At 40.5% G+C, this 27,026-nt stretch overlaps 1 protein-coding gene and 1 long non-coding RNA gene across 5 annotated transcripts; one reads left to right on the top strand and one right to left on the bottom strand.

The window, feature by feature from the left end:
* Window positions 1–150: 150 nt before the first annotated feature.
* Window positions 151–17,707, bottom strand: DAZL (deleted in azoospermia like). Of its 3 annotated transcripts, none has more exons than XM_040548307.1 (11): window positions 17,552–17,707; window positions 12,711–12,845; window positions 12,349–12,440; window positions 10,917–10,968; window positions 7,386–7,452; window positions 6,929–7,062; window positions 5,494–5,571; window positions 4,888–4,938; window positions 2,466–2,570; window positions 1,684–1,773; window positions 151–928 (listed from the first exon to the last, which is right to left on the bottom strand). In XM_040548307.1, exons 1-11 carry the CDS (start codon window positions 17,552–17,554, stop codon window positions 875–877), a joined length of 861 nt encoding a protein of 286 aa, XP_040404241.1. In that variant the 5' UTR covers window positions 17,555–17,707; the 3' UTR covers window positions 151–874. The 3 variants fall into 3 exon arrangements, with proteins under 3 accessions (XP_040404241.1, XP_040404239.1, XP_040404240.1); XM_040548305.1 differs by lacking the exon at window positions 17,552–17,707 and adding an exon at window positions 17,391–17,496; XM_040548306.1 differs by lacking the exon at window positions 17,552–17,707 and adding an exon at window positions 16,733–16,753.
* LOC121065467 lies at window positions 16,871–25,121 on the top strand. 2 transcript variants are annotated; one of them, XR_005817084.1, is made up of 4 exons: window positions 16,871–17,080; window positions 18,382–18,447; window positions 23,620–23,768; window positions 25,020–25,121. It is a non-coding gene; the product is annotated as an uncharacterized LOC121065467 (long non-coding RNA). The 2 variants fall into 2 exon arrangements; XR_005817085.1 differs by lacking the exon at window positions 23,620–23,768.
* Window positions 25,122–27,026: the final 1,905 nt, after the last annotated feature.

Raw genomic sequence — 27,026 nt, forward strand, 5'->3', positions numbered from 1 at the left:
GAAGCAAAATCAGAATAAAAATTTATTTTTTAATCGTTTCAAAATACATGACTAAAATCTACATAATTATTATTAAAATATGCTTACAAGTATTCTTTGATTAACAGTTTGCATCACAAAAGTTAGGCATATTTTAAATGCAGTATTTTCTCACAATTTTAAGATACAGGCATTGCTAAAATTTTTCCAGTAAAAAAAGCATACTCCTCTGAGTAGCCAATATAGCTAACTACATTTTCGCATCTTAAGTTACACACAGGAATTTTAGGATTCTCTTAATTACTTTCCCAAAACTAATAGTGATGCTTCAAGACTGAAGGTACATAAACTGTCATTAGTGAACATAATGACATTGATTAGATAGTCTGAAGAGAACCAGGACTTAAAGGGCTTCATTTGAGTTACATCTTGATGTCTTCTGTTCCACTGATTAAGAGCTCAGTTTTAAAATACTACCTCTTGGACAAGTTAACTGCTTCAACTTTTAAAATAAGAGGTAACTGGTCGATGTTAGTAACTTAAATTGTGGTTTAAGAAAAACTAAGTCTAACATGCAACAAACTGTACCTTAAAGCTCAGAAGAAAACCCACATGTACCAAACAAACCAGTGTTTTTGCCATATAAACTCTTTAAAATTAGCATTCCAGTTAGTTAGCAGGGGAAACATGCAAACTAGTAATAAAACCTGGAAATGTTTCAACTCTTACAACTTTAAACTTCAAGCAAAATTAACTATTGGAACAGGTAAAACAGGAACACGAACATCAACTTGAAGCAACTTTCTGAAAGAGGTTACACTACTACACATCTTACTAAACTGAACTGTAGGAACATCAAGGTAACAAGTTTAGGCTCTTTCAAAGTCTTCGTCGATTAAACACTTTTGAGTACCGCTCTTCCTCTTCTGAAGTGATGCGCCCGCCTCTCCTGGAATGGAAGAGAAAAAAACCATGTTTCTAGATAACAGTTAAAATGAAGCAATTGAAGTTTCACAAGTATCTCAAGACATTCTGTACACTATTTACTCCCCTCTGAAACTGTCCAATACAGCTTCTATATTTCCAGTTCAGAGTACAGGTGCCTAGTTCATGTCTGTCCTTTTAAAGGAAAGCAGCAGCAAAATCTTAAATGAAACTTTAAAACCCTAATACATACCGTAAGTTGAAGACCGCTGTGAATGTAATCAGAAACTAGAATTCTACCAAGACTGAATATATGTAGCAAGACTTCATTCATACATGATGACCAGGTACTGACCTGGACTACAACTTATTGGTTAAAATGTAGACAATTTACATGAAGTATAAAAAGCCATCCACAGTGGGTATTTAACTGGTGGAAGAAAACCAACATTTAAACTCAATATCCTCTAAACAAGGGAGTATAACTTGCTTTCCTTTCAGCAGTTTTTGAGGAATGATTAGCTAGTCTTAAGCTCTAAACATCCAAGAGTTGACTGTTCAGCAGATTTTATGCAGTCTATCAATTCACTTAAATCCACTGAATCCCATTTCAGCACTTGTTTGTAGTATTAACCAATTGAGAGCCAACTATTCAAAAACATCTGAGCATGTACAAAAATTCAAATGGAAGTACAGAAATATCCCTTTGCCTTTATTGTATCCTGTATGTTGAAAATTTTAAGCTGGTTTTAGGGGTTAAAGTTTGCTTTCACTACATACCTTAAAGTAGTCTTCTTGTGATACAAAGGTGTTCCTCAGACGATTCTCAGGATAGGATACTACCGTTTGTATGCTCCTGTCCACAGACTTCTGAAATACAGTTATAGATGCATCTACAACACCACTGATTTTTATCAGTTACCCACTAGCAGCAGTGCAGGTGTCACAGGGTTTATTCTGCATTCAGGATTCCTCTCAATTCTCGTTTCCTGAGCTCCTTCTTTGAATGCTGTTAACTGGTATTATTGCCCTGAGTTATTCACAACATAACAGTTTTTAACAGTGGCGTGCCAGTTCAGTTGTGGAAGAGGCTGACACCAGAAAAATGAAGTCTCCTTCAAAAAATGGAATTGTTGGCCAAATAGAGGTAGCTTTCAACACAAGAAAGCAGAGATGGGAGTAAAAGACTTCACCCATTCAAATGCTTTGAGACTCAGATCTGCTTAAAAAAGGAGGAGCTGCAACCCAATATGCCTTCTTAGGTATCTGCAATTTTCCTGCAATTCCCAGCAGATCAAGTAAAACCTGGTCACTTTGATACATTTTATACATCCCTCAATTCTACAGACTAGTACTAATAGTTTCACTAAAGCAGGAGAGGCTTCTGAAGTTGTATGCAGGAATAATCAGTGGATTAGACAGGCTGAAGTGGTGACTATAACCTTCATTTCTAAGAAATGATCCAGAGCACCTCTTCACCAAGCCATGTAACCCCTTACATGCAAATACCTGGGAAGATGACTCATGTCAACAAGTTTTAAGAACTTACTTTAAGAACTTACCTTTTGTGGACTATTACTAGACGACTGTGTGGGCTCTGGAACAACACATTCTGTTTGTATAAATTCTGGATCCTCACTGTAGTGATAGTTGACTGAAGTATAAACCTGCATATTTTTAAAGTAAGGCAGTATTTCAGTAACACTGGGAGAACATGCATAGCTGGGTTGTCATTGGTCCTCACCAATCCACAAGCTATGTCAGCTTTATCCTTCTGATACTTTACAAGTGAAGGGGAACAGTGTATGCTGACCTGTTTTATGAAGACATTATCTCTTTCCAGAAAGGGTATATTCTAATAAGTGTCTTTCCTCCCCACTGTAATCACTTGAGAGTTGCTCCCCAAGCTGCTTCTTCCATGTATGGGTTTTGTTGTCAAATGTATTGAGCAATGAAGGCATTTACTGAAAATTCAAGACAACCAGCAGGTAACTTCAACAGATTCATCACTAATCAAACAGAAAAAGAAAGGGAAGGAAAATATCTACTACCATTGCCCTTCCAAGAAGCTTTATTTCTCTACACTTTAACTCAGCTCCTTGCTTGTACAGAGGTTCCTTTTCGTAATATACTAGTTTATATTTTTGTCAACATGTAAGGAAGTTTAGAAACCCACAAGCACTTTTACAGCTTCTTTAAAACTCTCCGCTCTTCCCACTGTTTATAAATGCGATGTTGCAAGCAGCAACCTAGTATAGAGTCTTACTGCAAGAGCCAAGAGGATGGTGAAACAGTTACCATTCGTGGAATCATCCTTCCAGAAAGGGTAAGTAGCTTTTAAAGCTATTTTTCACAGGATCTCAACAGCAACGAGGTTAACCGTTCTCACTTTTTAGGGACTCTTTCCCTGGAAGACAGATTTACCCAGCTTTGGCAATTATTTTCAGTTTCTTGCAGCATCACTCTTAAGGATGTTATTTGTGATTATACACAGCAGGCACCACAAGGCATACTACCTGACTCTCCCCAAATTCACTCAACACTTAAATTGTTACTTCAAGCTGGTATCATGATAAAAGGAAGCCTGTATCACTAGCAAACTACTTCTGAGCACTATCCCTAACCATGAAAGTGTGCATCTGTCTGCCTCATCTACCTCACCACAACTACTGCATTCCGCATACGATTGGAAATGCGGATTATCCACTAAATAGACAGGTATAAGCATCAGACTGAAGGCTGAAGTTTCCTGCAACCTCACATGGGTGTTCTTTTGAGTCTGTAAAAATACTTAAAGATGCTTACTAAGTTCCAGACTAGCTGTCTGCTCATGTAATCAAGTAGAAAAGTCTACAGGAAATGATTATGCACACCTGCTATAAAAACTTTGGCTTGCTATCATTTAATTGTTAACTCTTGGGTTTTGGGTAGTCCTGTGTGGAGCCAGACATTGGACTCAAAGATTCTTGCCCCTTCCAGCTTGGGATATTCAGTGATTCTACAGCACAGCTGTTTCATGTTCCTTGATGTTATTCAACGAAAGTTATTTCAGACCAACAGGGTAGAAATCAGTATTTCAGCTACTTCTAAATTCTTTCAAGTCTGTTTCTGACCCCATTAAAGCAAAGATACACCCTCACTAATAGGAATATGGACTTCCCACAAAAAGAAAAAGGCTGCTTCTCTGCTGAGAAGCTGAAAACAAAGCTTAGTATACATGATTTGAAGTGGGCAGGAATAAAGTCTAAGAGAAAATTGTCCAACAAACGCAGGCAGCAGTATCTATACAAAGTTCCATTTTCTACATTGCTCCCCACCACCCCCACTTACCTTGTATACACAGTCTATACAGATCTGCTGGGAATTACCTTGAAAGTTATTAGCTCTTAATAGAACAGTACTAAAAACACAGTATTATGCCTGAGGAACATAAATACACATAAAAGTTTAAGTTCCAATGACAATCCTGTTAAAGAAATACTGTGTAATTTTCCTCTTGTGAATGCCACTTGTTTGAAGTCACAAAAAGCAAATAGTTTCCTTACAAACCATCTGCACCATCTACAGTCTGTAGCATCCTGGCCAACTGTTTGGAAGCTCCTGAGCCAAAAAACAATATTGTGAAGATGAGTATTTTGAAGTCTTACGAATTTTCAAAAAAAAACTCGGAATAAGCAGCAATATTTTATAGATCTTAAAAATACAGGTTGTGTGTCAGTATTATTTCTCCTTGGCCTTTTCAAGAAGAGCCAATTCTGTTCCATACTAAAATTCCACGTTTCTGTGACCAGAATGTATGTAGTAAAACCATAGAACAGGTAGTTCTGTTCTGCCATACATTTCCTAAATACTGTGTCAGTAGAAGGTTCTGAACAACTATCAGCCACTACAGATCTGCATAGACCAGATTCCACAAAGATCTGGTAAACAGCATGATATTTTAAGTATGGAGCTGGCAAAATACTGTGTTAATTGTAGACTTACCGGAGGCATAATATAATTTCTTTGCTCCCCAGGAACCCATTGTGGTTGAACCTTGAAGAATTGAAGAACAATCAGCTTTTACCTATTCTTTTCCTACACAGGTAGTGTAACTGCTCAGTAAGAGCATATACACACACATACGACATTTCACACCTTGAGTTTTTAATCCAAGGCATTACAGACTAAGCTAGCAACAAGAATATGAACACCTTTCATAAACTTATTGCCACTGCAGACTTTGGCACAACCATGGGAAGAACCACAAACCACAATGTGCTTCAATAAACAGACCACAGATAGTCAAGAAATCAGGTGAAACACATTGCACCCATATACTGAGTACAGGGTAAATGCACATTCCTGGACAATAGCTCTCTGCTGTTAGCTTATTTGGCATTAAGATTGAACTCTTACCATCTGAATGCATAACCAACTAAGTGATCATTCTTTAGAACCGAATCTTGCCACTATTCAGTATTATCAGCACTCATTTAATGACATGAAACAGATCTGTTTAATTCCCTTAAGGTTTTTTTTTTTTTCCAAACCACCTATAGCACTTAGACACCCAACAACCTTTCTGCTCCAACTTTAAGAATTACATACCTGATAGTTGTAAGCTGGCTGATATCCTACAGGAACCTGCTGCTGTATCAATAAAGCTGGGGAACTGTATGGATATGTCTGCAAAATAGATTTTTTTTAAATAAAAAACAAGTTTGAAGAATGATAAAAATGGGATATTTATAAACATATTTATAAAACTGGTGAAAAGATGTGTAGTCAAAAAAAATCCTGTTTCAGATTAGCTTCATTACTTAAAAGCAACACTTATAAATTTCCCATGGAACTTCAGCACTCCAGGCATTAAAAGAATCCTATAGAAGTCAGACCCTGAATTGTATTGTATAGCTAAAACTCCTAAATCTATGTGTACCTGATCTTTTAAGTCACTTGAGAAATATAACTGTTCCCATAAATTTTCTAAAGTAGACCTGAAACAAACCATTATTTCATGGTAGTTGAACTACATCCTGAAGATCAGTTTCTTAGAGCCAAAGGCAAGTATTGGAATTTAGACAATTTCCCAGCATTTCTTTGCTGCAAATATTTTGACAAAATGTTAACCTGGAACCTTATCAGCTTCTTCAGGGAACAGTTAAAGGTACATTCCAGCACTTACGAGAATTAATTCCTCCTACGCTGTTTCACTTCACCAAACCTAGAGAATCAGCAGAAGCACTCATATCAAGCTCTGACTTGGGAGTATATTTGCAAGTCATTACAGCTTGTGCATTCTCAATCACTTCACAGAAAACATAGAACAGAATCCAGCAGCTTGTAATTAATATTGCCCCATTACATTGCCACACAATACAGGGTTAATAAGTGATGAGACCATAACCTGGAAATCCTCCTAGTTATATTTTCAGTACAGGACTCATTAGTCTGCCTACACCTCAGTAGGAACGCTTATCCCTTACCCCAAAGAGCCAACAAAGTGTTCTGCAGACATACTGTGTTATGGCATCTGCTGTGACCAGCACAAGCATCCCTAACAAAGACAACAGTTCTAAAACAATTTCTTGTTTGGCAAGGAGGAAGATTACTACAGCTATTTTCTGGTTCCATAATTGAAAAAAATGCATTTTAAGGCTTGCAGTTTATTTTGAGGGAAGGAAGCAATACAGTAAATATCTGTAAGCATTTGATTTGTGAAGTTGATCCGTGACAAGTAACTTGACTACTGAAGAACTGTTAATTCACTCCTGTACCTCAACAGTTACTTTCAAAATAGTGTGTATAAAACAAAATGCAGGGAGATTAAAGAGATTGCTTCAATGAATAAGTTATTTTCAGGGCTGTTTGCATTCTCTTAAAGCAATTTTAAGTTAGGAGCTTCTTCACTAGGAAAGGCAATACAAAAATGAACAGGTAGAAGACTGGCATCTCAAAACATATTGCAGAAGTTGATGTGCTTACATTTTCAAAAACACTTCACTTAAACATGATTCCAAATCAGTGGCACAAATAGCTTTACCTGTACATACTGAGTTAGCGGGCTCACGACAGCTGGAGGCTGCATGTAGGTCTCTGTACTTTGATTACTCCATACACTATGGAACTGCGGTGCAGGAGGATTGAAAACTAATGGTCTCGGTTGCACATAAGAACCTTATTTTAAAGCAAAGGAAAAACAAAGTATTAAGACATTTTACTAAGTATTTCATTGGTTAATTTGAATTTAAATTTAACCGTTTTGACTTAGATTCAGCTCTATTAATTGTACTGCAACTTCAGATAACATTACAGATTGTACTGTCAACCTGAGTTCATTCTTATCCAAACCGTACATAAATAGTGATGACAAAATTCAGAACTGAAGTTTAATTGTAATATATACATTGCATCAGATAAAGGAATTGCAAGAATTGTAATTTTCTTAATTATACAATTAAGAAAAACTAATCTTGTAATCTGACTTCATATATACTTACACAAATTCTGTTGTTTTCTAATCGCTGGCCCCAGTTTCAGCTTTTTGCCATGGAAGTTGATTTGTGACTGAAAAATAAGTTATTCCATAAGCTGGGGAATCAGTGAGGTGGTTGGTTGGATTTTAAAGAGACTGTACTCTATTTCTACACCACAGTATCAGCAATTCACACACAGGCTCAAAAAGCCTCCGTTCTCCTCTCCCCCTTCAACAGCTTACATCTTTTACCTTTAATTCCCTGCAGCCCTCTCACCACACCCATGTGTCTACTCAAGACTTCCCAAACCCATTATTCTGCTACCTGCTACTTTGAAGATACACATCAGTAAATTCCAGCCTTCATTTGGTTTTACACACTAAGTACGTTGAGACAGAATGACATGGAGCCTAGGTTCTCTAGAAACCTATTTACATGGCCGCTTACCCTCCTTCCCACAAACCTTCTAAAATGCTTCACTTCCACATTAAGAGCTGTTCTCCCAATATTAAAGGAAATAGGCTAAGCACTACTGTTTACCTGCACATTACCATGTTCTCCCTAGGGAAGTTTTCACATGTTCCTGCAGAACGTCCTTCAAACATACTGCTTCAAGGCTATTTTACCAAAAGCATCTATGCAGCACACAGACTAATCACTAGTGGAAATGAAGTGTGGTTCACATGTTCCTCAAGTACCTGAACCCAGAAATACAAGCTTTTGAAAGGCTTTTAGATAACATAGCTGGAAGCACTCCTCAGTAGTCAGCCAACACTCAGAGACCTGCAACTTCTCATTCTGCAGGTTCTGTCCAAATGCTAGTTCACACTGAAGGCAGGATTTCAGACATTCAATGATTAGTACTGTTTTGCCAGCACAGCATCTTGGATTACAATGAAAGTTGCAGGCAGCTTTCCTCCCTGCAGAAACAGAAGTCTGTATTCTTCAATGAAACTGCTTGGCTTGAAGCCTAAAACATTCCCTGGTGGGTGCAGGCTGAAGTGGCCTTACTGATACCACCCCTACACTTCAAAGCTTATTTGGACTGACTGTAAGAGGATCTGTACAATTTTTTCCCCTAGGAGATTGTGGTTTATGGTTTAAGTCTAGCATACAGAAAGCTGCTTTAGTACATGGATTTATGCAGATTGTTTATTCAAACACTCAAACTTCTCCACACTTTCAAAGGAAAAAACCCACCTCAGGTGGTTCTCATTTATCATGTTTGCCAAAACAGTGGCAAGAAGCATACCTATGAAGGTGTGAGCAGCACACACTACTTAAAATAGGTACTCAGTTATAGTTCAGAGGGCTACATTGACATTGTACAAATAAATGTTTGTCAGAAATCAAAGAACTGTTTGCCTCCAATTAACAGTCTTATTACCAAACACTGAAGTCAGTATTAGGTGCAGATACTGAGAGAATTTAGACAGACCATCTCATGCAACACCAAGGATTTGCCGGCTTCAGAGGAAAACACAGTTTGCAATTTACCTAACATCCCACTAAGCTTTTTCTCCAATTTCTGTCTTTATTTCATTGTTGATTGTAAAAATAATCAAAACAGGCAGAATAAGTGACATAGAAAGAATCCTATCTGATCATCTCCTCATAATGAGATCTAGAATAACATAAATCATTGGTAGAAAAAAGAGGGGAAATGTTCCGAATCAGTAGGGTTACCTAACTCATTTGACAGTTTGTTGGTTTTTTTTCTTTGCTCCCACAGTCCTAGTCCTGTTGTGCCCAGAACCCTGCAACCCCCCTTTCAACCTAAGCAAAGGAAGCTCTTGGTACACAGATCTCCCCCTCAAAGCAGAAGGTTCCACACCGCGCGTGGGTACAGGTTCACCATGGACCACAACAGTTACAGATGGAATTGGATCTGAATCAGAATACTTCAGGTACTGCCAGGCTGCACAAAACTAGAGAGCAGGGCACGTAAGTACAGTTACCTAGAGCATTTCTAATCACACAGAAGCTCTGCTGTGTTCATTCACATAAAGCAAGGAGAACAGCCTGTACAGAGAAGGCCCAACATGGCTTATTCAAGGTGATCTCTGCACATGCCTTGGAGCTCCAAAACAGCGTTCACTCTCCCCCTTTCATAATTCACTCCAGGAGTCAGCATCTCTAAATTGGTATCTGTACATGCTTCCTAGTGACAGGGCAGTAACAGTTATTTGTACAGCCTGTACATCTGAAATTTGCACCAAAGAAAACCAGCCACAGGCCTCTGGGTTTTCTTAGACCTCGTGTATAAAGTTGCATCAGTGAGTACTGCGAATAGAGATGCACTGAAGGCTTTGAGACTTAGAGAAGTGCACACAGAGCATCAACAACATAAATGGCTCAACTGATAATACTATTCAAGAGGCCTCTGCAGAGGTTGCTGCCTCAAGAGCGAGCATTCTACACCATTCTACTAAAATAAATGTAACCCATGGTAAAAGCTAGAGAGCATTCTCAGAAAGTCAGTTGCTTGATACAGCAGTATTTTTGTCATCACACCATGAAAGTTAAAGAACAGTAAGCTTTTGAAGTCTCTTAGCGAGAATTAAGAATGTCCTGTTTGAGTTTCACTGGTTTTCCCTTTGTCAAAGTGTTTTCTCTCTTCCCCTGGAAGAGCTATATAGCCAGCAAACACAGCTGAACGTATCACTGAAAACTGCATCTGGCATACTTATCAGGGGTTGTCCTTAAGATCCACTTCCCTGTCTGATAGCTTCAGAAACAAGTAAGGAATTGTTCAGCCTCCAGGGAAAAGGGAATTTTCTGCAGCAAGTATTCCAGTGAAACAAACACTGAAGTGTTATTTTCAGTTATTGCACTCAGGTTGGGAAGGGAGATGGGGAACAAAGCTTTGCCAGTTGTTTGGGACCTACTAAAATCTACCAGAACCAAACAAAAGAGTTTTACCTCAGAAGTGCTGACTAGCTTACAATAGTTAAGCTTTTAAATATTTCTCCAATACCAAGATCTAAGCAGAGAAGGGCTGTAACAGTTCTATCCCTTTATCTCCTGCATGAACTACAGGGAAGCCATGACATGTTAGCAGTTGAATCTTGTAGCCTAGCAGACTTCGAAAATACTTGCACACCAGGTAAAGCCCAAATGCATGAATACTGTAAAAGAAAATCATACTTCAACTGCTGAGACTGCAATAAGAAACGAATGCTGTGTTTTCTGTATTACTGTTATTCCCAATGAAGCTCACAGAAGTAGAGTTCTATGATAATCATCCAATAAAGAAAGCAAGCAGCTGAAAAACATGAGGCTTTCAAGCATATAAGCAAGTAAGAATGACTAGGAAGAAAATGATATGAGACTTCAAATCACACCAAGGCTAGGACTACATTCATTTTCTTTCTGACTTAAATATACAAAGATTATACTGCAACAGCAACAGATGTTTTAACAGGTTTACTTTTGGGGCAGCTCTAATCTTTCCTTGCCCTAATTTACTCTATGGGGTAGATGACTGTTTCCCCTGAACATGCCTAAGCCTTCATACAGAAGCTTCTTCATATAATTTAGATGTAAGGAGCTTACTTCTACTATTTTCTGAACATCCACATTGTCCAGGAATGATACGAATCCATACCTGAAAGCAAAAACAGGTAATTCAATAACCAGCAGCTGAAACAAATTCGAGTCTAACTTATTTGAACAAAACCAGTTAAAAGCATTAACTACGTGCCAGGTGCGTTATTCTAAAGTATATTCCAAAGTATCAGGTAGGACATTAATGTTCAATAATTCAACATTAAAACGCATTTACTGCTGACTAACAGCATACACTACTGGGCCAACCGAAAGGAATTAAATGCTAGTTTCTATAACACTGTGAAGTCAATTTAAAGGTTATTCTCTCATTTCAGTTACTCAAATGAATGCTGTTGTTGACATCACTAGCATCAGAAAGTCAAAAGCTCCTTTAATTAGTGATGTATCAAATTTTGTATTTAGTGCAGAGGTTTGGATGAAAGGAGACACTACAGGGACAGTGACACCAGTGGGGGATGTGATTCCAGAAGAGGCTTTCGGTTTATTCCACTACTCCCTAGTTTATATCTAAGCCTGTAATATGGAAACACTCAGTTTCAGAGAATTATAGGAAGAGTAGTGTCAATCAATGGAGTATGCCAATTCACTACCAATAATCAGGACATATAACTGCAGTAAATACACTTTGGAATACTCCAAGTCCCTTGCTAGTTGTCATTGAGAACGGTATTTTCAGCTCATTCATTATTACGTATATCTAGGGGAAAAGACGTGCAACTTTTTGGAATCTGCTCATAGAATCAGAAAAAAATTGAGTGGGAAGGACCCTCCAGAAGAAGTCTCCCTCTCAAAGCAGGACTAACTTCAAAGCTCTGAGAGCTTCCCAAGAACAACTGGGCATGGCCCTAAGCATCCTCACTTGAAAGTTCTGTAAGACAGACCGCTAAGTTTTTCCATACATCTGGTCAGAATTCCCCTTGCTCTAAGCTTCTACCATCTCTTAGTTTCACCCTTCACGCCGAGGAGTTTGGTTCTCTAACCTATCCCTGAGCATCCAAAGAGTGCAGCCTGATTGCCCTGAAGGAAGTCTACCCCTTCTCTCAGTCAGTGTAGCATCACCACAGTGAATTCTCTCCAGATTGTATTTAACTACTGCAGTTACCAGATGAGTCAGAACTTCATCCTGTGAAAGAACAGCCTGCACAAGCATTCTACAAGCTTCATGATTTGCTTCCATTTGTTAAGTGACAATAAGGCTATTTTCCCTGTACAGATACACTGAAGACTAAGTATAAGATTATACAGATTTAGGGTCAATCTAGATTTACGTTTTACTGCTTTATAATTCACCGCAACAGAAAACTACAACTACTGTTAAAAAGGCTTAAGCATTTCAAGTGCATTGCTAAGTATCTGCTCACATTATCTATGTTAGAATTGCACCCACATATGCAGCAACTACCCACATTCTACTCACCCTTTAGAAACACCAGTCCTGTCAGTAATTATTTTCACCTCTTTCACAGTACCGTATTGTTCAAAGTAACTCCGAATTTCTGCTTCGTTCATCTAAAAGAAACAAAGTTTTGAACTTCTACAGACGCATTCAATTGTTTAGATTTAAAGCAGGAAGTATCAGTCTTAAATCCATCTCCCACTGTTCTCAAAAAATAAGCTTATTTACCTGTTTCAAAATTCTCTTACGATACTGGAGTTATTTAAGATTACTAAAAGATACGGGTTAAAAAAAATCTTTAGTTAACTCCAGGAGTTAAATTCCTATTCCCTTCCCACTAAAGTGCATTATACACGTCTTAAAAATTAAAAGTATATAAATACCCTTATATCGATTCCACCAACAAAGACTGTATTTGGCATGATTTTTCCTTCTGGTAAAACATATCCTTGACAGGTTGTTGACAAATTGGTATTATCCTCTGAGAGGCTTGCACACTGCGCTTCTGCATTTGCAGACTGAAAAAAATTAAACAAGTATTTCAGTCAGGTTACAGTACACTTCTAGATAGGGCTGCAACTTCCTATAGATATAGGTTGAGATCACAAATATCAGTAGCACCTTTCCAATCACTTGAAGGAAGTGGAGTTGTATCTACTGCAGATAGAACATTCATCTTGACAAAACTTTGAAGCATCTCTGAAGTTTTAAACCTCAACTCTAGACCCAAACCAGGCTACATTACGTTGTCTTGCCCAACTAGAAGCTTCATGACCAGTGTTGCTACTACCAGATAGACATACAGTAAAAACTCCAAAATCATTAATTTCAGAACTTTACAAAATTCCTTTCAGATGTAAACAAAAAATTGTTAAATTCTTTTAAGACACAATCTACTGTGAATCAATTATGCAACAGAGCAAAGCCCATCATATTCCTGGTCACAGGTTTTAAATGCTCAAGCTTATAAACAGGCTTGGAGCACAGGCACAGGGTTATAACAACTTGTCAAGAGGAAGGTAACCAGATCTTAACGGAACATTCACACATCAGAAAAGCGATGTAATGAATTTGCCTAAAGAGGAACATGAATGACTACAGACTTGTTACCGAGCACTCTACACCAAAGCAGGATGCTAAACATGCATTGCACATAGAAAAGAACCACAAAGAATGTGAAGATTAGTGCAACTACAGTCATGATGTGCTTTGCACGCCCAGACTTCACACACACCCTTTTGGCCTGAAAAGGTGTCACAGCCTCAAAGTTAAGGATTGATCCAGTGCAAAGGAAAGAGTATACCCAATTACTGTTTGTTGAGGTAACTGTTCAGACAGACAAGCAATTCCACTTCTTGTTAATGATGCTGCCAAGATGTGCTCCATACTCTACCTAAGGTTTGAAGTGCATTTAAAAAAAGGTATTTACAAGAACTGAAATACAACATGGGCACCTGAAACTTCAGCCCCTCATCTTCTCTCCTGAATTAATGGTTCTAGCCACATGCCATGCTCTTCCTAGCTATTAGAACAAACTACTCTGACCACCTCAGTGTCACTCATCCCTCTGTATTAATTCATTTTAAAACATTAGTAAGCCTTTCCTCACAACTCAGCTGGTGTGGCATTATTCCTATTTCAGATATTCAGATCTTTTGATTATGTAGCCATAGTTATTGATGCTTTGAAACCTAATGACCTGCAACAGCTAGCACCCAATTTTTCAATGGAAAAATTTACATGTTCAATGCAATTGTTTAAACTGCAGCTGTGAGTGATCAGTATACACTCGACTTGGATACCCAGTAAGGGAATGAGAAAGTTACAAGAACCAAACCATGTGGCACATGATTCAACCAACAATTAAGCAAAACCAAAACTAGAATTTGGCCCTCCAGAAGTGTGATTTCAGTGTGACTGAACAAAATTAGCACCACACTATCCCTAGAAGGCAGAGCTGAATCAATCTCTTCTCACTCCTCCATAGCACAAGTTCAACAGTACCCAGTTCAAATTAAGCTGGCATAATGTTAATGTTTTTGCAAAATTGAGTTAAGTGAACAGTTTTTGACCACATTAGTATTCTGCTATTTCAGACAAGGGAATCAGCCTACTGTGCCATCAGAAAAGCACCAGATCCACCTCAGAATCAATGGATGCAGAAGGTGAAATGGAAAAGATCCAGCCTCTTCTGAGAGGCAATAAGCCATTAATTCAGTTCAATACCATCTCAAAGCTAGACCTTAAAGAGTATCTGAGTTCCTACCTGAGTTCAATCACACCCAAGATACTGTTCTCATTATACTCTTACATCACTATGCTTTATACTGCTGAATTCTCAAGAGTTCTGTCTTCCAAGAACTCTGTTTACCCTCCAGTAAAGTTGGAGACCACATCTTCCACTGTTAGACAGCAGTACAGGTTGTGTAATATTATTTCTATTGTTAACAGAAAAAGGGCAGTTCTCCCCCCTTCCTTCCGAACCAGGACAGTTCTTTCTACCACCACACAAGGAACTGGATCTGACATTTCACAGGAGAAAAATGGTAGTAGTTTTCAGACACATCCACATCCGATCCATTCTAGTTCTGTAGTTATGCAAACACTTGTTCTAGCCTGAAAGCAGCACATGGGCAAGAACAAAGCAAGAGGATAGCACTTCCTCGACTATGCCCCCAGCTATAGAGCATTTGAACTAAGTTCTTAGACCACAACTCCACAGCAACCTTAAGCTCACCTAACCATTGGCTTCAGCTTCTACTCTTCTTTCTTCCTGGATCTGTTTCAGCGACCAAGGCCAAAAGAAGATATTCACTTTGCTGTGTAAGTTCTCTAGCAATCTCAAACAGGAAACAGCTCACACCACAGGCACCCAGGAGAGGCAGAATCACAAGAGCACAGGGTCAGCATTCAGATACTGCTGATATGCATGTAAGAGACTGCCTTGGCCAACATGGAAGTACCCCATTAGTTTCTCACAATAATGATGCAAAACGACTCAAAGAAAATACACTTTAACCCTTCTGCACATTAAATACCCAAAGGGGCAAACAGGTTACTCAGGCATTTTGGCAAAGCATTTCTTTTGATGTTGAAAAGCTTAAGTTCAAAGAATGGTTTGGGTTGGAAAGGACCTTAAAAATCACTTAGTTCCAGCCTCCCTGCCATGGGCAGGGACACCTCCCACCATGACCAGGTTGCCAAGGGTTTCGGTCCAACCTGGCCTTTAACACCTCCAGGGATGGGGCATCCACAGCTTTTCTAGGCAAGCTGTGCCAGTCCCTCATCACCCTCATATTAAAGAATTTATTTAGAATAGCTCTTCTAGATCTACCCTCTTGTATTTCTCAGACCATAAAAAGGAGCTATTGATGAATACACAGTGAAAAATCCTTAATAGCATGAAGGTAGGAAACAAAATCCTCCTTTCAAAGTTACTTCTGAATTGACAAAAGTTTTGCATTATAGTACTGAAGACTTCCAACAAGGCATCACCCTTGTTTTACCAGCATAAAATGTCATTATTTTACTACCTTATGTAGCCTTATGTACACAATTGTACTTTTACGCATACTATAGGCAACGAATGCTGCTGCTGAATCAGTGTCCAAAGACTAACCCACTTCCAATTCCTAGAACTGGAAGAAGGCTGAAATTGAGTTAGGTACCCAGAAGTTACAGCATTAGCTGAAGTGACCCAACCACTCAAAAATACCTCCAGTGGGGGATGATCTACCTCATTCATGAAGTACCTTGGAAAGCTAATTTCTACGTGTGGAGAGACTCAGCCGATTCAGTTTTCAACCTATTGGAATTAACTTTTTTCCCTTTCCCTCATCCCAAGGTGAAGTTAACCAATTTACCCTCCACATTGTGCAAACGCCAAACAGCTGAAGTGGGTTACAAGCATCACCCCATCACACCCACGTTTAGGGGAGGGAAACCTTCCCTTTCGGGCACAGCAGGGCAGCTCCCTAACTTATCAGGCTGCTTCTGCCCTGACCTCACGCATCTTTATCTAAAATAAGCGGGTTAAAGCCTCCCGAGCCCCGCCGCACAGGCCGCCAGTTGCCATGGCAGCGAAGGGCAGAACATGGCGGCGGGGCCGGCAGCGCGGCGCCCGGCGGGCACCAGGGGGAGCCCTCGGTCAAGTACTGCGAGCGGATAAGAACTGCGGGGGGATATAAAACGAGCCTTGAAAGGCGCAAAGTCGCACTTTTACGGTGTTGTCGAAGCGCCTGGGTTACAGTAGCGAATAGAGTTCTTCAAATAAAAGCCCGAAAAAGAAAAAAATGTTTTGGGAAGTAACACAGCTGAGAGATTCAGCTGCCCGCCCCTCGGTTCCGCCGTGAGGGCACACAACCCCTCGGGTCTTCCACCAGTACTAAGTTTTTCTTTAACATACCCCCATGGAAGATACTCAGAACCATTCGCTTAGGGCAGAGCTCTCTCAACTCCGAATCGCAGCAATTGCTGCCCAAATGCCCCTCAGTCACCCCAGGGCTCCGCACCGGCTCCGCTCCGGGCAGCACGAACAGCCTGCCAGGAGCTCCCCCTTCACCGCCGTCTCTCCCGGCGTTTAACTCCACCAAATTCACCGCCTCCTCCGCCCAAACCGTGGGCCGGGTCACACAGAAATTTCTCGAAGACGGGAACAGCGCCGTGCACGCCAGCGGCGCCTGGCGAGGCCAGGCAGTAACGCGGCCGGCCGCAGAGAGACGGCAGAGCGCCGCCAGCAGCAGTCCGCCGGCAGGTAAGCAGCCGATCCAAAGCCGAGGGCGTCAAGCCGAGCCCTAGCAGCGGGATGGAGCGGATCGGCACGACGGGCGCCCGGCCACACCGCCCCTGCACGGCCGCCACAAAATGGTCGTCCGCCGAGCCCTCGCCTGGCCGTGGCTGATGGAGGACGTTCCCCTCACTCCCCAGCACAACCCCATTTCATTTTTCCTCGCGGCACCCCTAGAATTACCACCCCCCCCCCCCCCGCTTTCTCAGGTTTTAGAACCTTGAGGGTATTAAAAATGACAGCGATGCCCTGGGGTTGCGCTACAAGGCGACGCTACCGCGGCTGAGGGGATCCCCGTGGCTCGGCCCAGGAGGGACAGGACCGGGCACTCAACCGCCGCCGCCATGCCCCGCCGAGGCTCCCGCAGCCCCGCCAACGGCCGCAGCCCCTCGCCTCGCCTCGACCGCGGTCCCGTCCCTGCCTCCCCCCGCAACTCACCATCGTGCACCGGAGCCGAGGCAGCGCCCACACACTTAAAAACAAACGAGGCCGAGGCCTTTAAGACAAAAAAATAATAATACCAACTTCTGAGAACGCAAACACTGGAGAAACCTTTTTTTTTTTTTCTTTTTTTTCCTTTTTAACGGGGGGAGAAAGAGGCAACTCCCTCGGAGGCCCGCTCTTCCCCTTAAATACCCCTCGGGGGAAGGGGCGGGGAGGGGCCGCCCTCGGCCCGCAGCGGCGCGGTGCTCGTGGGGCCGCCGCGCTGGCGGCGTGAGGGCAGCGGCCGGTCCGTGTGGGGCTGGGGGCTTAGGGGTGGCTAAGGTGGTGAGGGAAAGCTGAAGCGTTTTACCAACGTTTTCATGAGCCGATGTTCTGTGGATACTCCAAGCTGTGGCCATTACACCTCAGTGCATGTACTGAAAACCAGCCCGTACTCTTCACTAGTCACTTAGGGCCGCCCTAGAAGGAAACATCTATGGAAGATGGGCTGTTTCTATGGCAATAACGTGCTTCTACTGGCTTCAAAGTCGGTTTTAAGTGTTTGTCTATACCTACCATTGCTTTCTTCTGTTGAGATCTAGATTTTGGGAAGCTTCAGGGAGAGGATCTGGATGTTGTGACAAAGTAAACTCTTGACTATGCTAGCTTACTAACTCTTTGAAAGTGTCAAGACATGACAATTGAATGAATAAGGAGAAAAAAAATCCAAACCTAAACTGATCAACTGGAGTCCATACAACAAGCAGGCCATTTTTTCACGTGATTTTATTTGCTCTAATACCTGTGTCATTTTTTAAAATGTACCAAATGTGCACCTTTTTCAGGTGCTGACACTAATGATCAAAAGTAGACTGCTGCAATAGGTACGCCTGGACCCGGAGTTGGTTTAGGTAATACCAATAACAAAGCCCATATCAAAAAAAGATGTATTTATGTTCATGGTATGAGGGATTTTGATAAAGCTAGTGGGGTTACTGTATTAGCTAAAGGTAAACACATTACACAGGCTTTCATACGTCTAATGTCCTTTTACCTAAGTATAGAATCTCAGAATGGTCTGGGTTGGAAGGGACCCTTACAGATCATCTAGTCCAACCACCCTGCCTTGGGCAGGGTTATCTTTCACTAGAGCATATTGCTCAAAGCTCTGTCCAGCCTGACAGTAATCGCACACTTCCAGTGATGGGGCACCTAGAGCTTCTCTGGGCAACGTGTTCCAGTCTCTCACCACCCTCGTTGTGGAAAAAAAAAAGAGGTGCTCAACAATACAGTATGCTCTACAGTACTGTATCAGATCTTTTCCATTTTTGCTTGAAATGGCTGAGAGCCTTGAAAAAGTACAACAATGAGGGGAAAATATTATATAACTCATAGATTCATATTTGATCTCAAGAGCGGCAACAGGTTTAGTACGCAATTTCTTAAGCACAAAAAGAGTAATTCTGTTTTTAATAACTCCTGAAACTAAAACTAATCTGAATACTCTAAAATAGAGCAGAAACCAGGTTGTTTTTTTGGGTTTTGTTTCTTTTTTAGCGGGGGGAGGGAAGCGGCTACCTTCTTTACACCTCTTTTATGGCCCTAACTAGAAGCATTCTGAAGGAGCAATTACCTCCTGTTTGCTGTTAAGTGGAAGATCACTGTTCTGGAAGTGGTGCTGCAAATACTATTTAAAAAAAAATCCTTTACCTTTTAGATAGCAAGATAGTTTTGAGACCTCTTTTTGAGAATTGAGAGCTTTTCTTGAGTATTTTTGTAAACAGAAGCACAGAATGGTTGAGGTGGGAAGGGACCTCAGGGTCCTCAGATCCAACCCCCCCTGCTCAAGCCAGGATGCCCAGAGCAGGTTGCCCTGGAGCATGTCCAGGTGGCTTTTAAATATCTCAAGGAGGGAGGCTCCACAACCTCTCTGGGCAATCTGTGCCAGCGCTCGGTCACCTGCGCAGTGAAAAAGTGTTTCCTGATATTCAGATTCTGCTTCCCATGTTCCACTTTGTGCCCACTGCCCCTTGTTCTGTTACTGGCCTGAGAAGTAGGCCTGTTTTTGTACTCTCCCTGTATTTACAGACTTTGATAAGATCACCCTGAGCCTTCTCTTTAAGCTAAAACAGTCCCAGGTCTCTCTGCCTTTCCTCAAAGGAAGGATGCTCCAGTCCCTTCATCATCTTGGTGGCCCTGCATCGGGCTCTCTCCAGTGTGTCCACATCTCTCTTGTGAGCACACAGAACTGGAGCCAGCTCTCCAGGCATGACTTAGACAGTGGTGAGCAGAGGGGAAGGATCACCTCCCTCGACCTGCTGGCGATGCTTTACCTAATGCGATCCAGGATGCCGTTAAATTGTCTTTGTGGCAAGGGCATATTGCTGACTCATGTTCAACTTGCTGTCCGCCAGGACCCCAGGGACCTTTCCTACAAAGCTGCTTTCCAGCCAGGTGTACACCAGCACATCCTGGTGCCTGGCATTGTTCCTCCCCAGGTGCAGTTTTTCACACTTTTTCACTTCTTTTTGTACTTTTTGAGGTTCATTTTGGAACCCTTCATCCTGTTCCCTCTGGATCTTCCCTCTGGATGTTCCCTCTGGATGCCAGCATGACCCTCTGGTATATCTGCTACTCCTCCCAGTTTCGTTTTGTCAAACCTAAAATATCCAACTGCTTTTAGGAAATTAAAACATGAACATGAAAACAAGGACATAAGAGATATGCAAGCTACTAGGTTAAGAACAGTAGAAGGGGTTTCTGAATTTTAGACAGCTAGGGAAGCTGGCTTAAGAAAAGGGTGCTGATTTTACCAAATAGGTTTTGAATGTCTGTTTGATGAGTTTCTGATTTTATACCGAAGAGAAAATGTCCCATGCATTTCACAGTCAGCTTTAAAGGAGCTGCGGTATGTAGTTCCTTTACTGCCATTTGCATCCCAGTAGCTATTTAAAGGGGTATACAATAATGTTGTTTTGATGAACATGAATATTAGGTGGGAAAAAAAAGGCATGCTGTTTTAATTCACACTGGAATCATTAGTAGAATTTCCACTGACTTCAGTGAGCTAACAGAATCTGTGTTTTTACCAGCATAGTAAAATCCGTTGAAATGTAGTGGACTGAGTGTTTTTTTCTAAGTCTGCAGGAAGTAATGGAACACAAATACGGATTTTTTAAAAGATGCAGTAAATGTCTGCATGTATAAAATCCCTGTAAAATTACCTTTTCTCCTTGACTTGGATGGAAATGACAACATTATTTTGAACATTAATTCATTGACTTGGTAGGGGAATTCCTTTGGGCATTGTTTTTCTTGAAACTGCATTATTTTAGAACACTTTAATTAGCCTGATAATGAATTTAACTCGATACAATAGGCACACAGTAATGCAGGGGTTAGCATCTAACCTAATAAAGGGATAGCATCTAACCCTTGCATACTTGAGATACCAATAATCTCAGCTGGGGCAATGCTGAAATCATACTTCTGTGGTTGAGGTTATATTTAAGGCTAACCATTCATTGTGGTTAGCTTTTAGGCATTTAACTTCTGACTATTTAATTAAATTTTAACCTGAATAACTTTGCTGCTGTAGGAAGGCACACTGATACATGCTTCAGTTTGTACTACGGCATGTAGCATGACTGTGACAAAAATTAATGTGTTGTACAGGTACATAATGTTCTTCATCCAAATATCTTTTAAGAATGAATTATACAAGTGCAGGGGAATATTTAAAAATGGTTCTACGTGGTCAGATCAGATGTCCCTCCAAGTAAGTGTCTTTGTTCCTAAAAGCCCGCAGGAGTGCTTAGGGGGAGGATGTAAAGACAGGGCCAGCACAGAGTGGTTCTTCTTGCTTGTACTTTCCCCTTGTGTTTGGCCACCACAAAACCATTTCTTGAAGCCCCTTCATTATTGTATTTGATAATACTTGATGATTTTTCCTGTAAATTTCTCTGGCTGCTTTTTGAACCCAGCTTAGGCGTAGGCCTGCACAGTCCTTTGGCACTGAGTTCCCCTAGGTAAATAGGCGTTGGTTGGAGAAAGTACTTGTTTGTTTAAGCTTTTTTCCCAATAATTTAATTAGCTCCATCTCGTTTGTGACTTGAAAGCCTTGGTTTGCCCTTTTTTCACCTTTCTGCTGCCATTCATGGCTTTATAGACCTTTGTCATAGCTACCTCCAGTTGTCTGGCTCCCAGACTGAAATGTCCTGACTGTCCTCAGGCCAGCAGCCTTTCGGGGCAGGCGACAGCAGCCAGCCCTTGGCTTGCTCAGCCTCCCTCAGGGCAGCGGCTGCTGCTCGTGTGTGAACCGCTTGGCCTCCCCGTGTGCCGGCTCACGTGCTTTTGCAAGGCCTCAGCTGCAGCACGCAGCCAGCAGCACCGAGCTGCCCAGGCCGTTTCAGGCCCAAGGTGTCGTGCTGCACTCCAAAACAGAAATCGGGAATTGCATAAGTGTGACAAGACCACGGAGAAGTAGGCACATGCAGGTCTCTTCCTTCAAATGAGTTCCCCAAGGGTTAAAAAGGTCTTGAAGACCAAAAGACGGCCTTTATTTGAACTGGTAATTAAACAGGACAAAGGATTTTATTTTTATTAAAGAATAAAAGAAAAAAAATACTAAATAAGACAGAATATATATATGCGTGTATAGATATATATATATATATATATTTAAGCAGTCTAGCCTGTCCAAGTCCTTTAGACCTGAAAAGCCCCTGAACTGAGTGGAACTGAACAGACAGACAAGGGCTGCCCTGAATTGTAACAAATTGTACGCATTGCCCCTAGTTTTTAGGAAGAAGGTTTTGGTTTTTTTTTTTTGCATTGCAAGAGGAGTCAGAGTCTCTGTCGGATTTTCTCATTAGTTTCTTAGGTGTGCTGCAGGCTCTTCTGCCTCTTGTGTGACCCTGCAAACTCTAAAAACTTCTCTTCCTTGAGCTCGTTAAGGTGTGTGAGGTGCTTACGGTGTCCCTTTCTTCAGGGTTTTTCACCTTAGATGGTACCTCTTGTGTCAAATGAGCAGGATGTAGAAGCTAAAACAGGGAAATAAGTAATGTTGAACACACACAGGTTTCACCAAGTACGATGGCATTACTAATGTCATCTTGGCACTTCCTTGCAGAGCATCACCCTTCCATATGCTATAGAAGAAAGAAGGAGGAAAAACAGCGTCTTTTAATGGTTTTCTAAATATTCTAAAGTGGGGTGCCAGCCTTGATGGAAACACACCCGGGGCTCAGAGAACTGGCTCAGCCGTCTGCCTTGGCCCTGATTTAACGCATCTTTTGCCCAGCTGTTGGCTCCTGAAAGATTTCAGTCGGCTTCTAAGCCTAATGGGTGCTCACGTCATACACTACATACTGTGGATAGTTCTTTTTGGAGAAACACTAGAAATACCCCCATGGAGCAGTAATATTGAGGACTAAAATATTTCTCCTCTTATGCCTCTCAGTCCAAAGATACTGTTTTGCTTATGACTCTTTATTGCTTAAATTGCAACCAAGACCTCAGCAAAGCAAGGAATTCCACAGACTTCACATTTTATGTTTGATGAAATAAAACTAACAGGGTGGTGTTAATCATTTTTCATTGTTACAAACATTAATTATCTGCTGAAAAGGACAGAAGAAAGGGATAGTGGTACTTTTAAACCTCTCATACAAAATTTTAATTCAAAATGTTGTTTATAGTATGTGTTGTAAATGCTCTGTGCCTCTTAGATTATTTCTTACCGTAGATGAAAACTCACATGTGACATGACTGAAATAGTGGGCTGCAATCTTATATGCATGTCTGGTGTATAGAGTTGGGAAACCCTAAAAAGGTAACTTTGTACGTACAATCTGCAGGACCACTCATCTTTTGAAGCTTGGACAAGTCTTTCTGATTTCAAGCTGTTTCCAGCTATGGCTTAAAGTCTTCTGTATCTTTTGATCTCTCAGACCTCTTGATCCTGATTTATAGGTGAAGGTTATGAGACACCTACTGCACTGAACTCTGCCTGCTGGGTCTTGTATTCCCTTATATTTCTGCAAACTTATATTAATTATATACCTTTCCCCAAAGTTTCTAAGCTATGCGTTGACACTGCGAAGAAGAAATTGAAAGAACCAGGAGTGGATCTTTGCCACTTTTGCTCGTAGAAGGGAAACTGCTTATTGATATAAATACTCAGCACTGATTTCCTTACATCAGTGCTGACAGCCCTATTTGCAGATAGCAGGTAAGAACCCACATTCTGTTTCTGGAAGCAAAATAGCTTATTCATACGTAGAGTAAAAGACCTTATAACACACGTTTGAACCTTTTCTGCTGCCCCATCAGCTCACTGCAGGACTCTTCCTGCCTGCTGGACCAGGGATTAAAGCTTCTGGCTCACTTAGGAAGATGTCACACATGTTCTGAGTCACCCAAAACCTTTCCCTAGTCACAAAAGAGCAGCATTTGGTATGGTATGGGGCCGCATGAATGTATTTGTAGATGCTGTTAGGTTCACTTACTCCTGACTGAAATGAGAAAGAAGAGGACAATAAATGATATTTAGCACCTACTGAGCTCAGTAGCAGAATGACATATTTACAGTAAACACAGCATTTCTGGTTTGTGTTCTCCTTTCTTACACAAAGGATCAAACAGTTAACTGCAGGATATTTGAAGTCTCATTGGTTGTTTCAGAGTTAGTAGCACATCCAGCAAGCTCTTTTACAGCTCTGAAACCAGTAACTACAGACTTTTTACAGAGCTGTGCTGAATAGTTGGGGATTATTTGCATAAGAGTGTCTACAATTTAAAAGGTTTGCTGGGAAAGCTACCCTTGTGCTGCAGACACAACTGCTGTCTACATGACAAAAGGGTTGAAAGAGCTGTTTGCTTAAATAAGCAGTGTTCCACTAGAGGAGAAACAAGGTGTGTTAGCGAAGAAACTTGTTTCTTGTAACTGTATTTTCACTAGAAGTTCCAGCTGAAATGCACATGCTGCCAAGAAAAAGGGTTGCGCTCAGTCTGCATAGCAAGTATATCTATACCAAAAATTTGTGTCGTATAAGTAAACTCTACAAAATATTTTTGCAAACTTAATAACTAAGCGTGTTTTCTAAAGCAGCTAGAATTCTTTTGGAGGGTCAATAGCTTCTGAAACGTACTTGTGCTAAAGCAAGCCAACAAATATGTTCAGATTGTACTGGTTATGTCACTTTTATAAATGTAAAAAGGTTATTCTACATTTTGTCTTTATTAACTGCCTGCAAAGTGTACTTCCCCACTCATAATTTGATTTTAGAGAGACAATTTTTCAAATCCTTCACATTTTTTTAATCTAGTAGGTGAACATCATAAATTTAAATCATGAATAAGAAATCCATAGAATATTGACTACAAAAGAGATTATCATTGAGGTGTATCTCTTACAGAGGTGATGTGTATAGGGTTATAAAAATCAAAGTGTACTTAAAATTCCTTTTTTTTTCCTCCACAGTATCACAATACCATTTGGTGACAAGTCATCTGAACAGACAGCCAAAATTGTTACTTTTCAACCATTCAAAAATGTTCGAGTCAAAGAAAACAAAGCACAGAAATGGCAAGTACTGATAATGGGCTATATACCAGTCTTAGAAAAGTATTGTCAGTCTAGACATATGTTATGACAAAAATATTAGGTGGTGGTATTGTCCTGTTACCAACAACGCTGGTCCTGTGGCCTGATCGCTCTGAAACCCTTCCTGGAAAGCTTCTGTATGGGCATTTTCTTGTTGTTGTTGTCCCCTTCCATTTCAACACTAATGTGCTGAGGCGTCTCACTCTGTCCTTTGTGTGAGGAAAAAGCCAAGATGATATGCATGATGACAACTGCTGGGGCAGGAGCTTTGCTCTGACTGGTATACGAGCTCCTTTATTGCCCAAGACCGAGGAAAACAGAGAAGTTCCAGTCCTGCGTGCCACCTTCTCATGTAGTTTTTATCATGCAGTTAGCCTGGGCTATGAAACAGTCCTGACCCTGAAATAAGACCAGATTGTGTGTTGGTGTCTCTGTGCTCTCACATCACAGACCCTGACGCTTAGAAGCCCTCTGCAGAAACACGTGGCTTTTCACTATGGTGTATTTCCTTTGATATATATTTTTTTTGAACTACACCTCTTGAAAAAGGATGAAATGTCACTCGTTACTAATGAGTATTTTTTGATCAGGTATTTTATTTAAGATAGCACTCTTACAAATTGATCCTTCCAGGTAACCATTAGGCCAGCACAAAACTTCACGTGAATTAAAGTCTGCATTATACAAATGCACTCTGTTTTTTTTTAATCCTGTTTGGTCACAAGTAATTAAAATAGTCTACAAATGATTCTGATTAATTCCATATACGGGCACTCTCATTCCAGAACAAACCAGCTCGTTTTTAACTAAAATGGAATGAGGCACTTCTGTAATCAGAATGGCCCCATATGGAATTAATCAGGAACAGTTCCGTGTATAGAGAAGCCTTAATTAACTTTTGAATGAGTTTCATTTGCAGTATCTTTGCTGGAATGTATATTTGGATCTAAATATATATATTAGGATACTAAACTACTTGCAAATTGGGTAGTAAATCTTTGTTTTAGCGTTTTTGCCAGAACTTGATGATCTTTTTTTTTCCTTTCAAAAATTGTATTATATATTGGTGGGAAAAGAAAATCAGAACAAGAATCTTTTCCAGTTTTTAGTCATTGTGTTATGCCATCTATTTTTGTGTTACATTAGTGGCACTTTCTCAAGTTTAGTTTTCTGATTTTAATAAAAAAATAAATGGCATAATTTATCTGCTTTAATTATGGAAATTAAGTAATATTGAATGTACTGGAGGAAACTTTCACACTGTCAACTTTCATTGCCAGAATGATCAGAAATTTCTTTGTTGAGGTGAATTTTTAGATTGGCATCTTTCCTGTGCTGTTTGAGTTAGGACAAAAAGATATCGTCATCAAACATTTTTGGTTTGGTTTGGTTTATACTAGTAATTAAAGTCTCTTCAGTTTGCAATACAGTATGGTCCATATGTTTTGAATTAATGGTACAGTAAATCACATTGTATCTGTTGTGTCTATGAACATTATTTCTACCCATGAAATTATTTCAATTATAGAATAAGGAAGGACATCTAAGACTAAGTAAGAGGGCATGGTGTGTTAGAGACCAAAGCAGATTGCTTATACTTCTGAGTGTCGTTGTATACAAAATATGTCCACAATTTCACAAGTTATATTTCTTTAAAAAAAAAAGTCTCCATTTTATTTTCTGTTTCTAAAATACTTTCTTTAGTGAAGAGAACTGATGTCAGGGATATTTGTGTCAAGCCAAGTGAGTGGTGTCCCCTGTTGGTGTGGCAGTTGACTTAACAAAAGTTAAGCGATGCCTTTTGTCAGGTTTGAAAACAAAAAGAAAAGAAAAACAACAAGCAAACAAACTAAAAAAAAACAAGACTACAGCTGTTTTGCTCCA

The sequence above is a fragment of the Cygnus olor genome, chromosome 2 (assembly GCF_009769625.2).
Source record: "Cygnus olor isolate bCygOlo1 chromosome 2, bCygOlo1.pri.v2, whole genome shotgun sequence".
NCBI lineage: Eukaryota > Metazoa > Chordata > Aves > Anseriformes > Anatidae > Cygnus > Cygnus olor.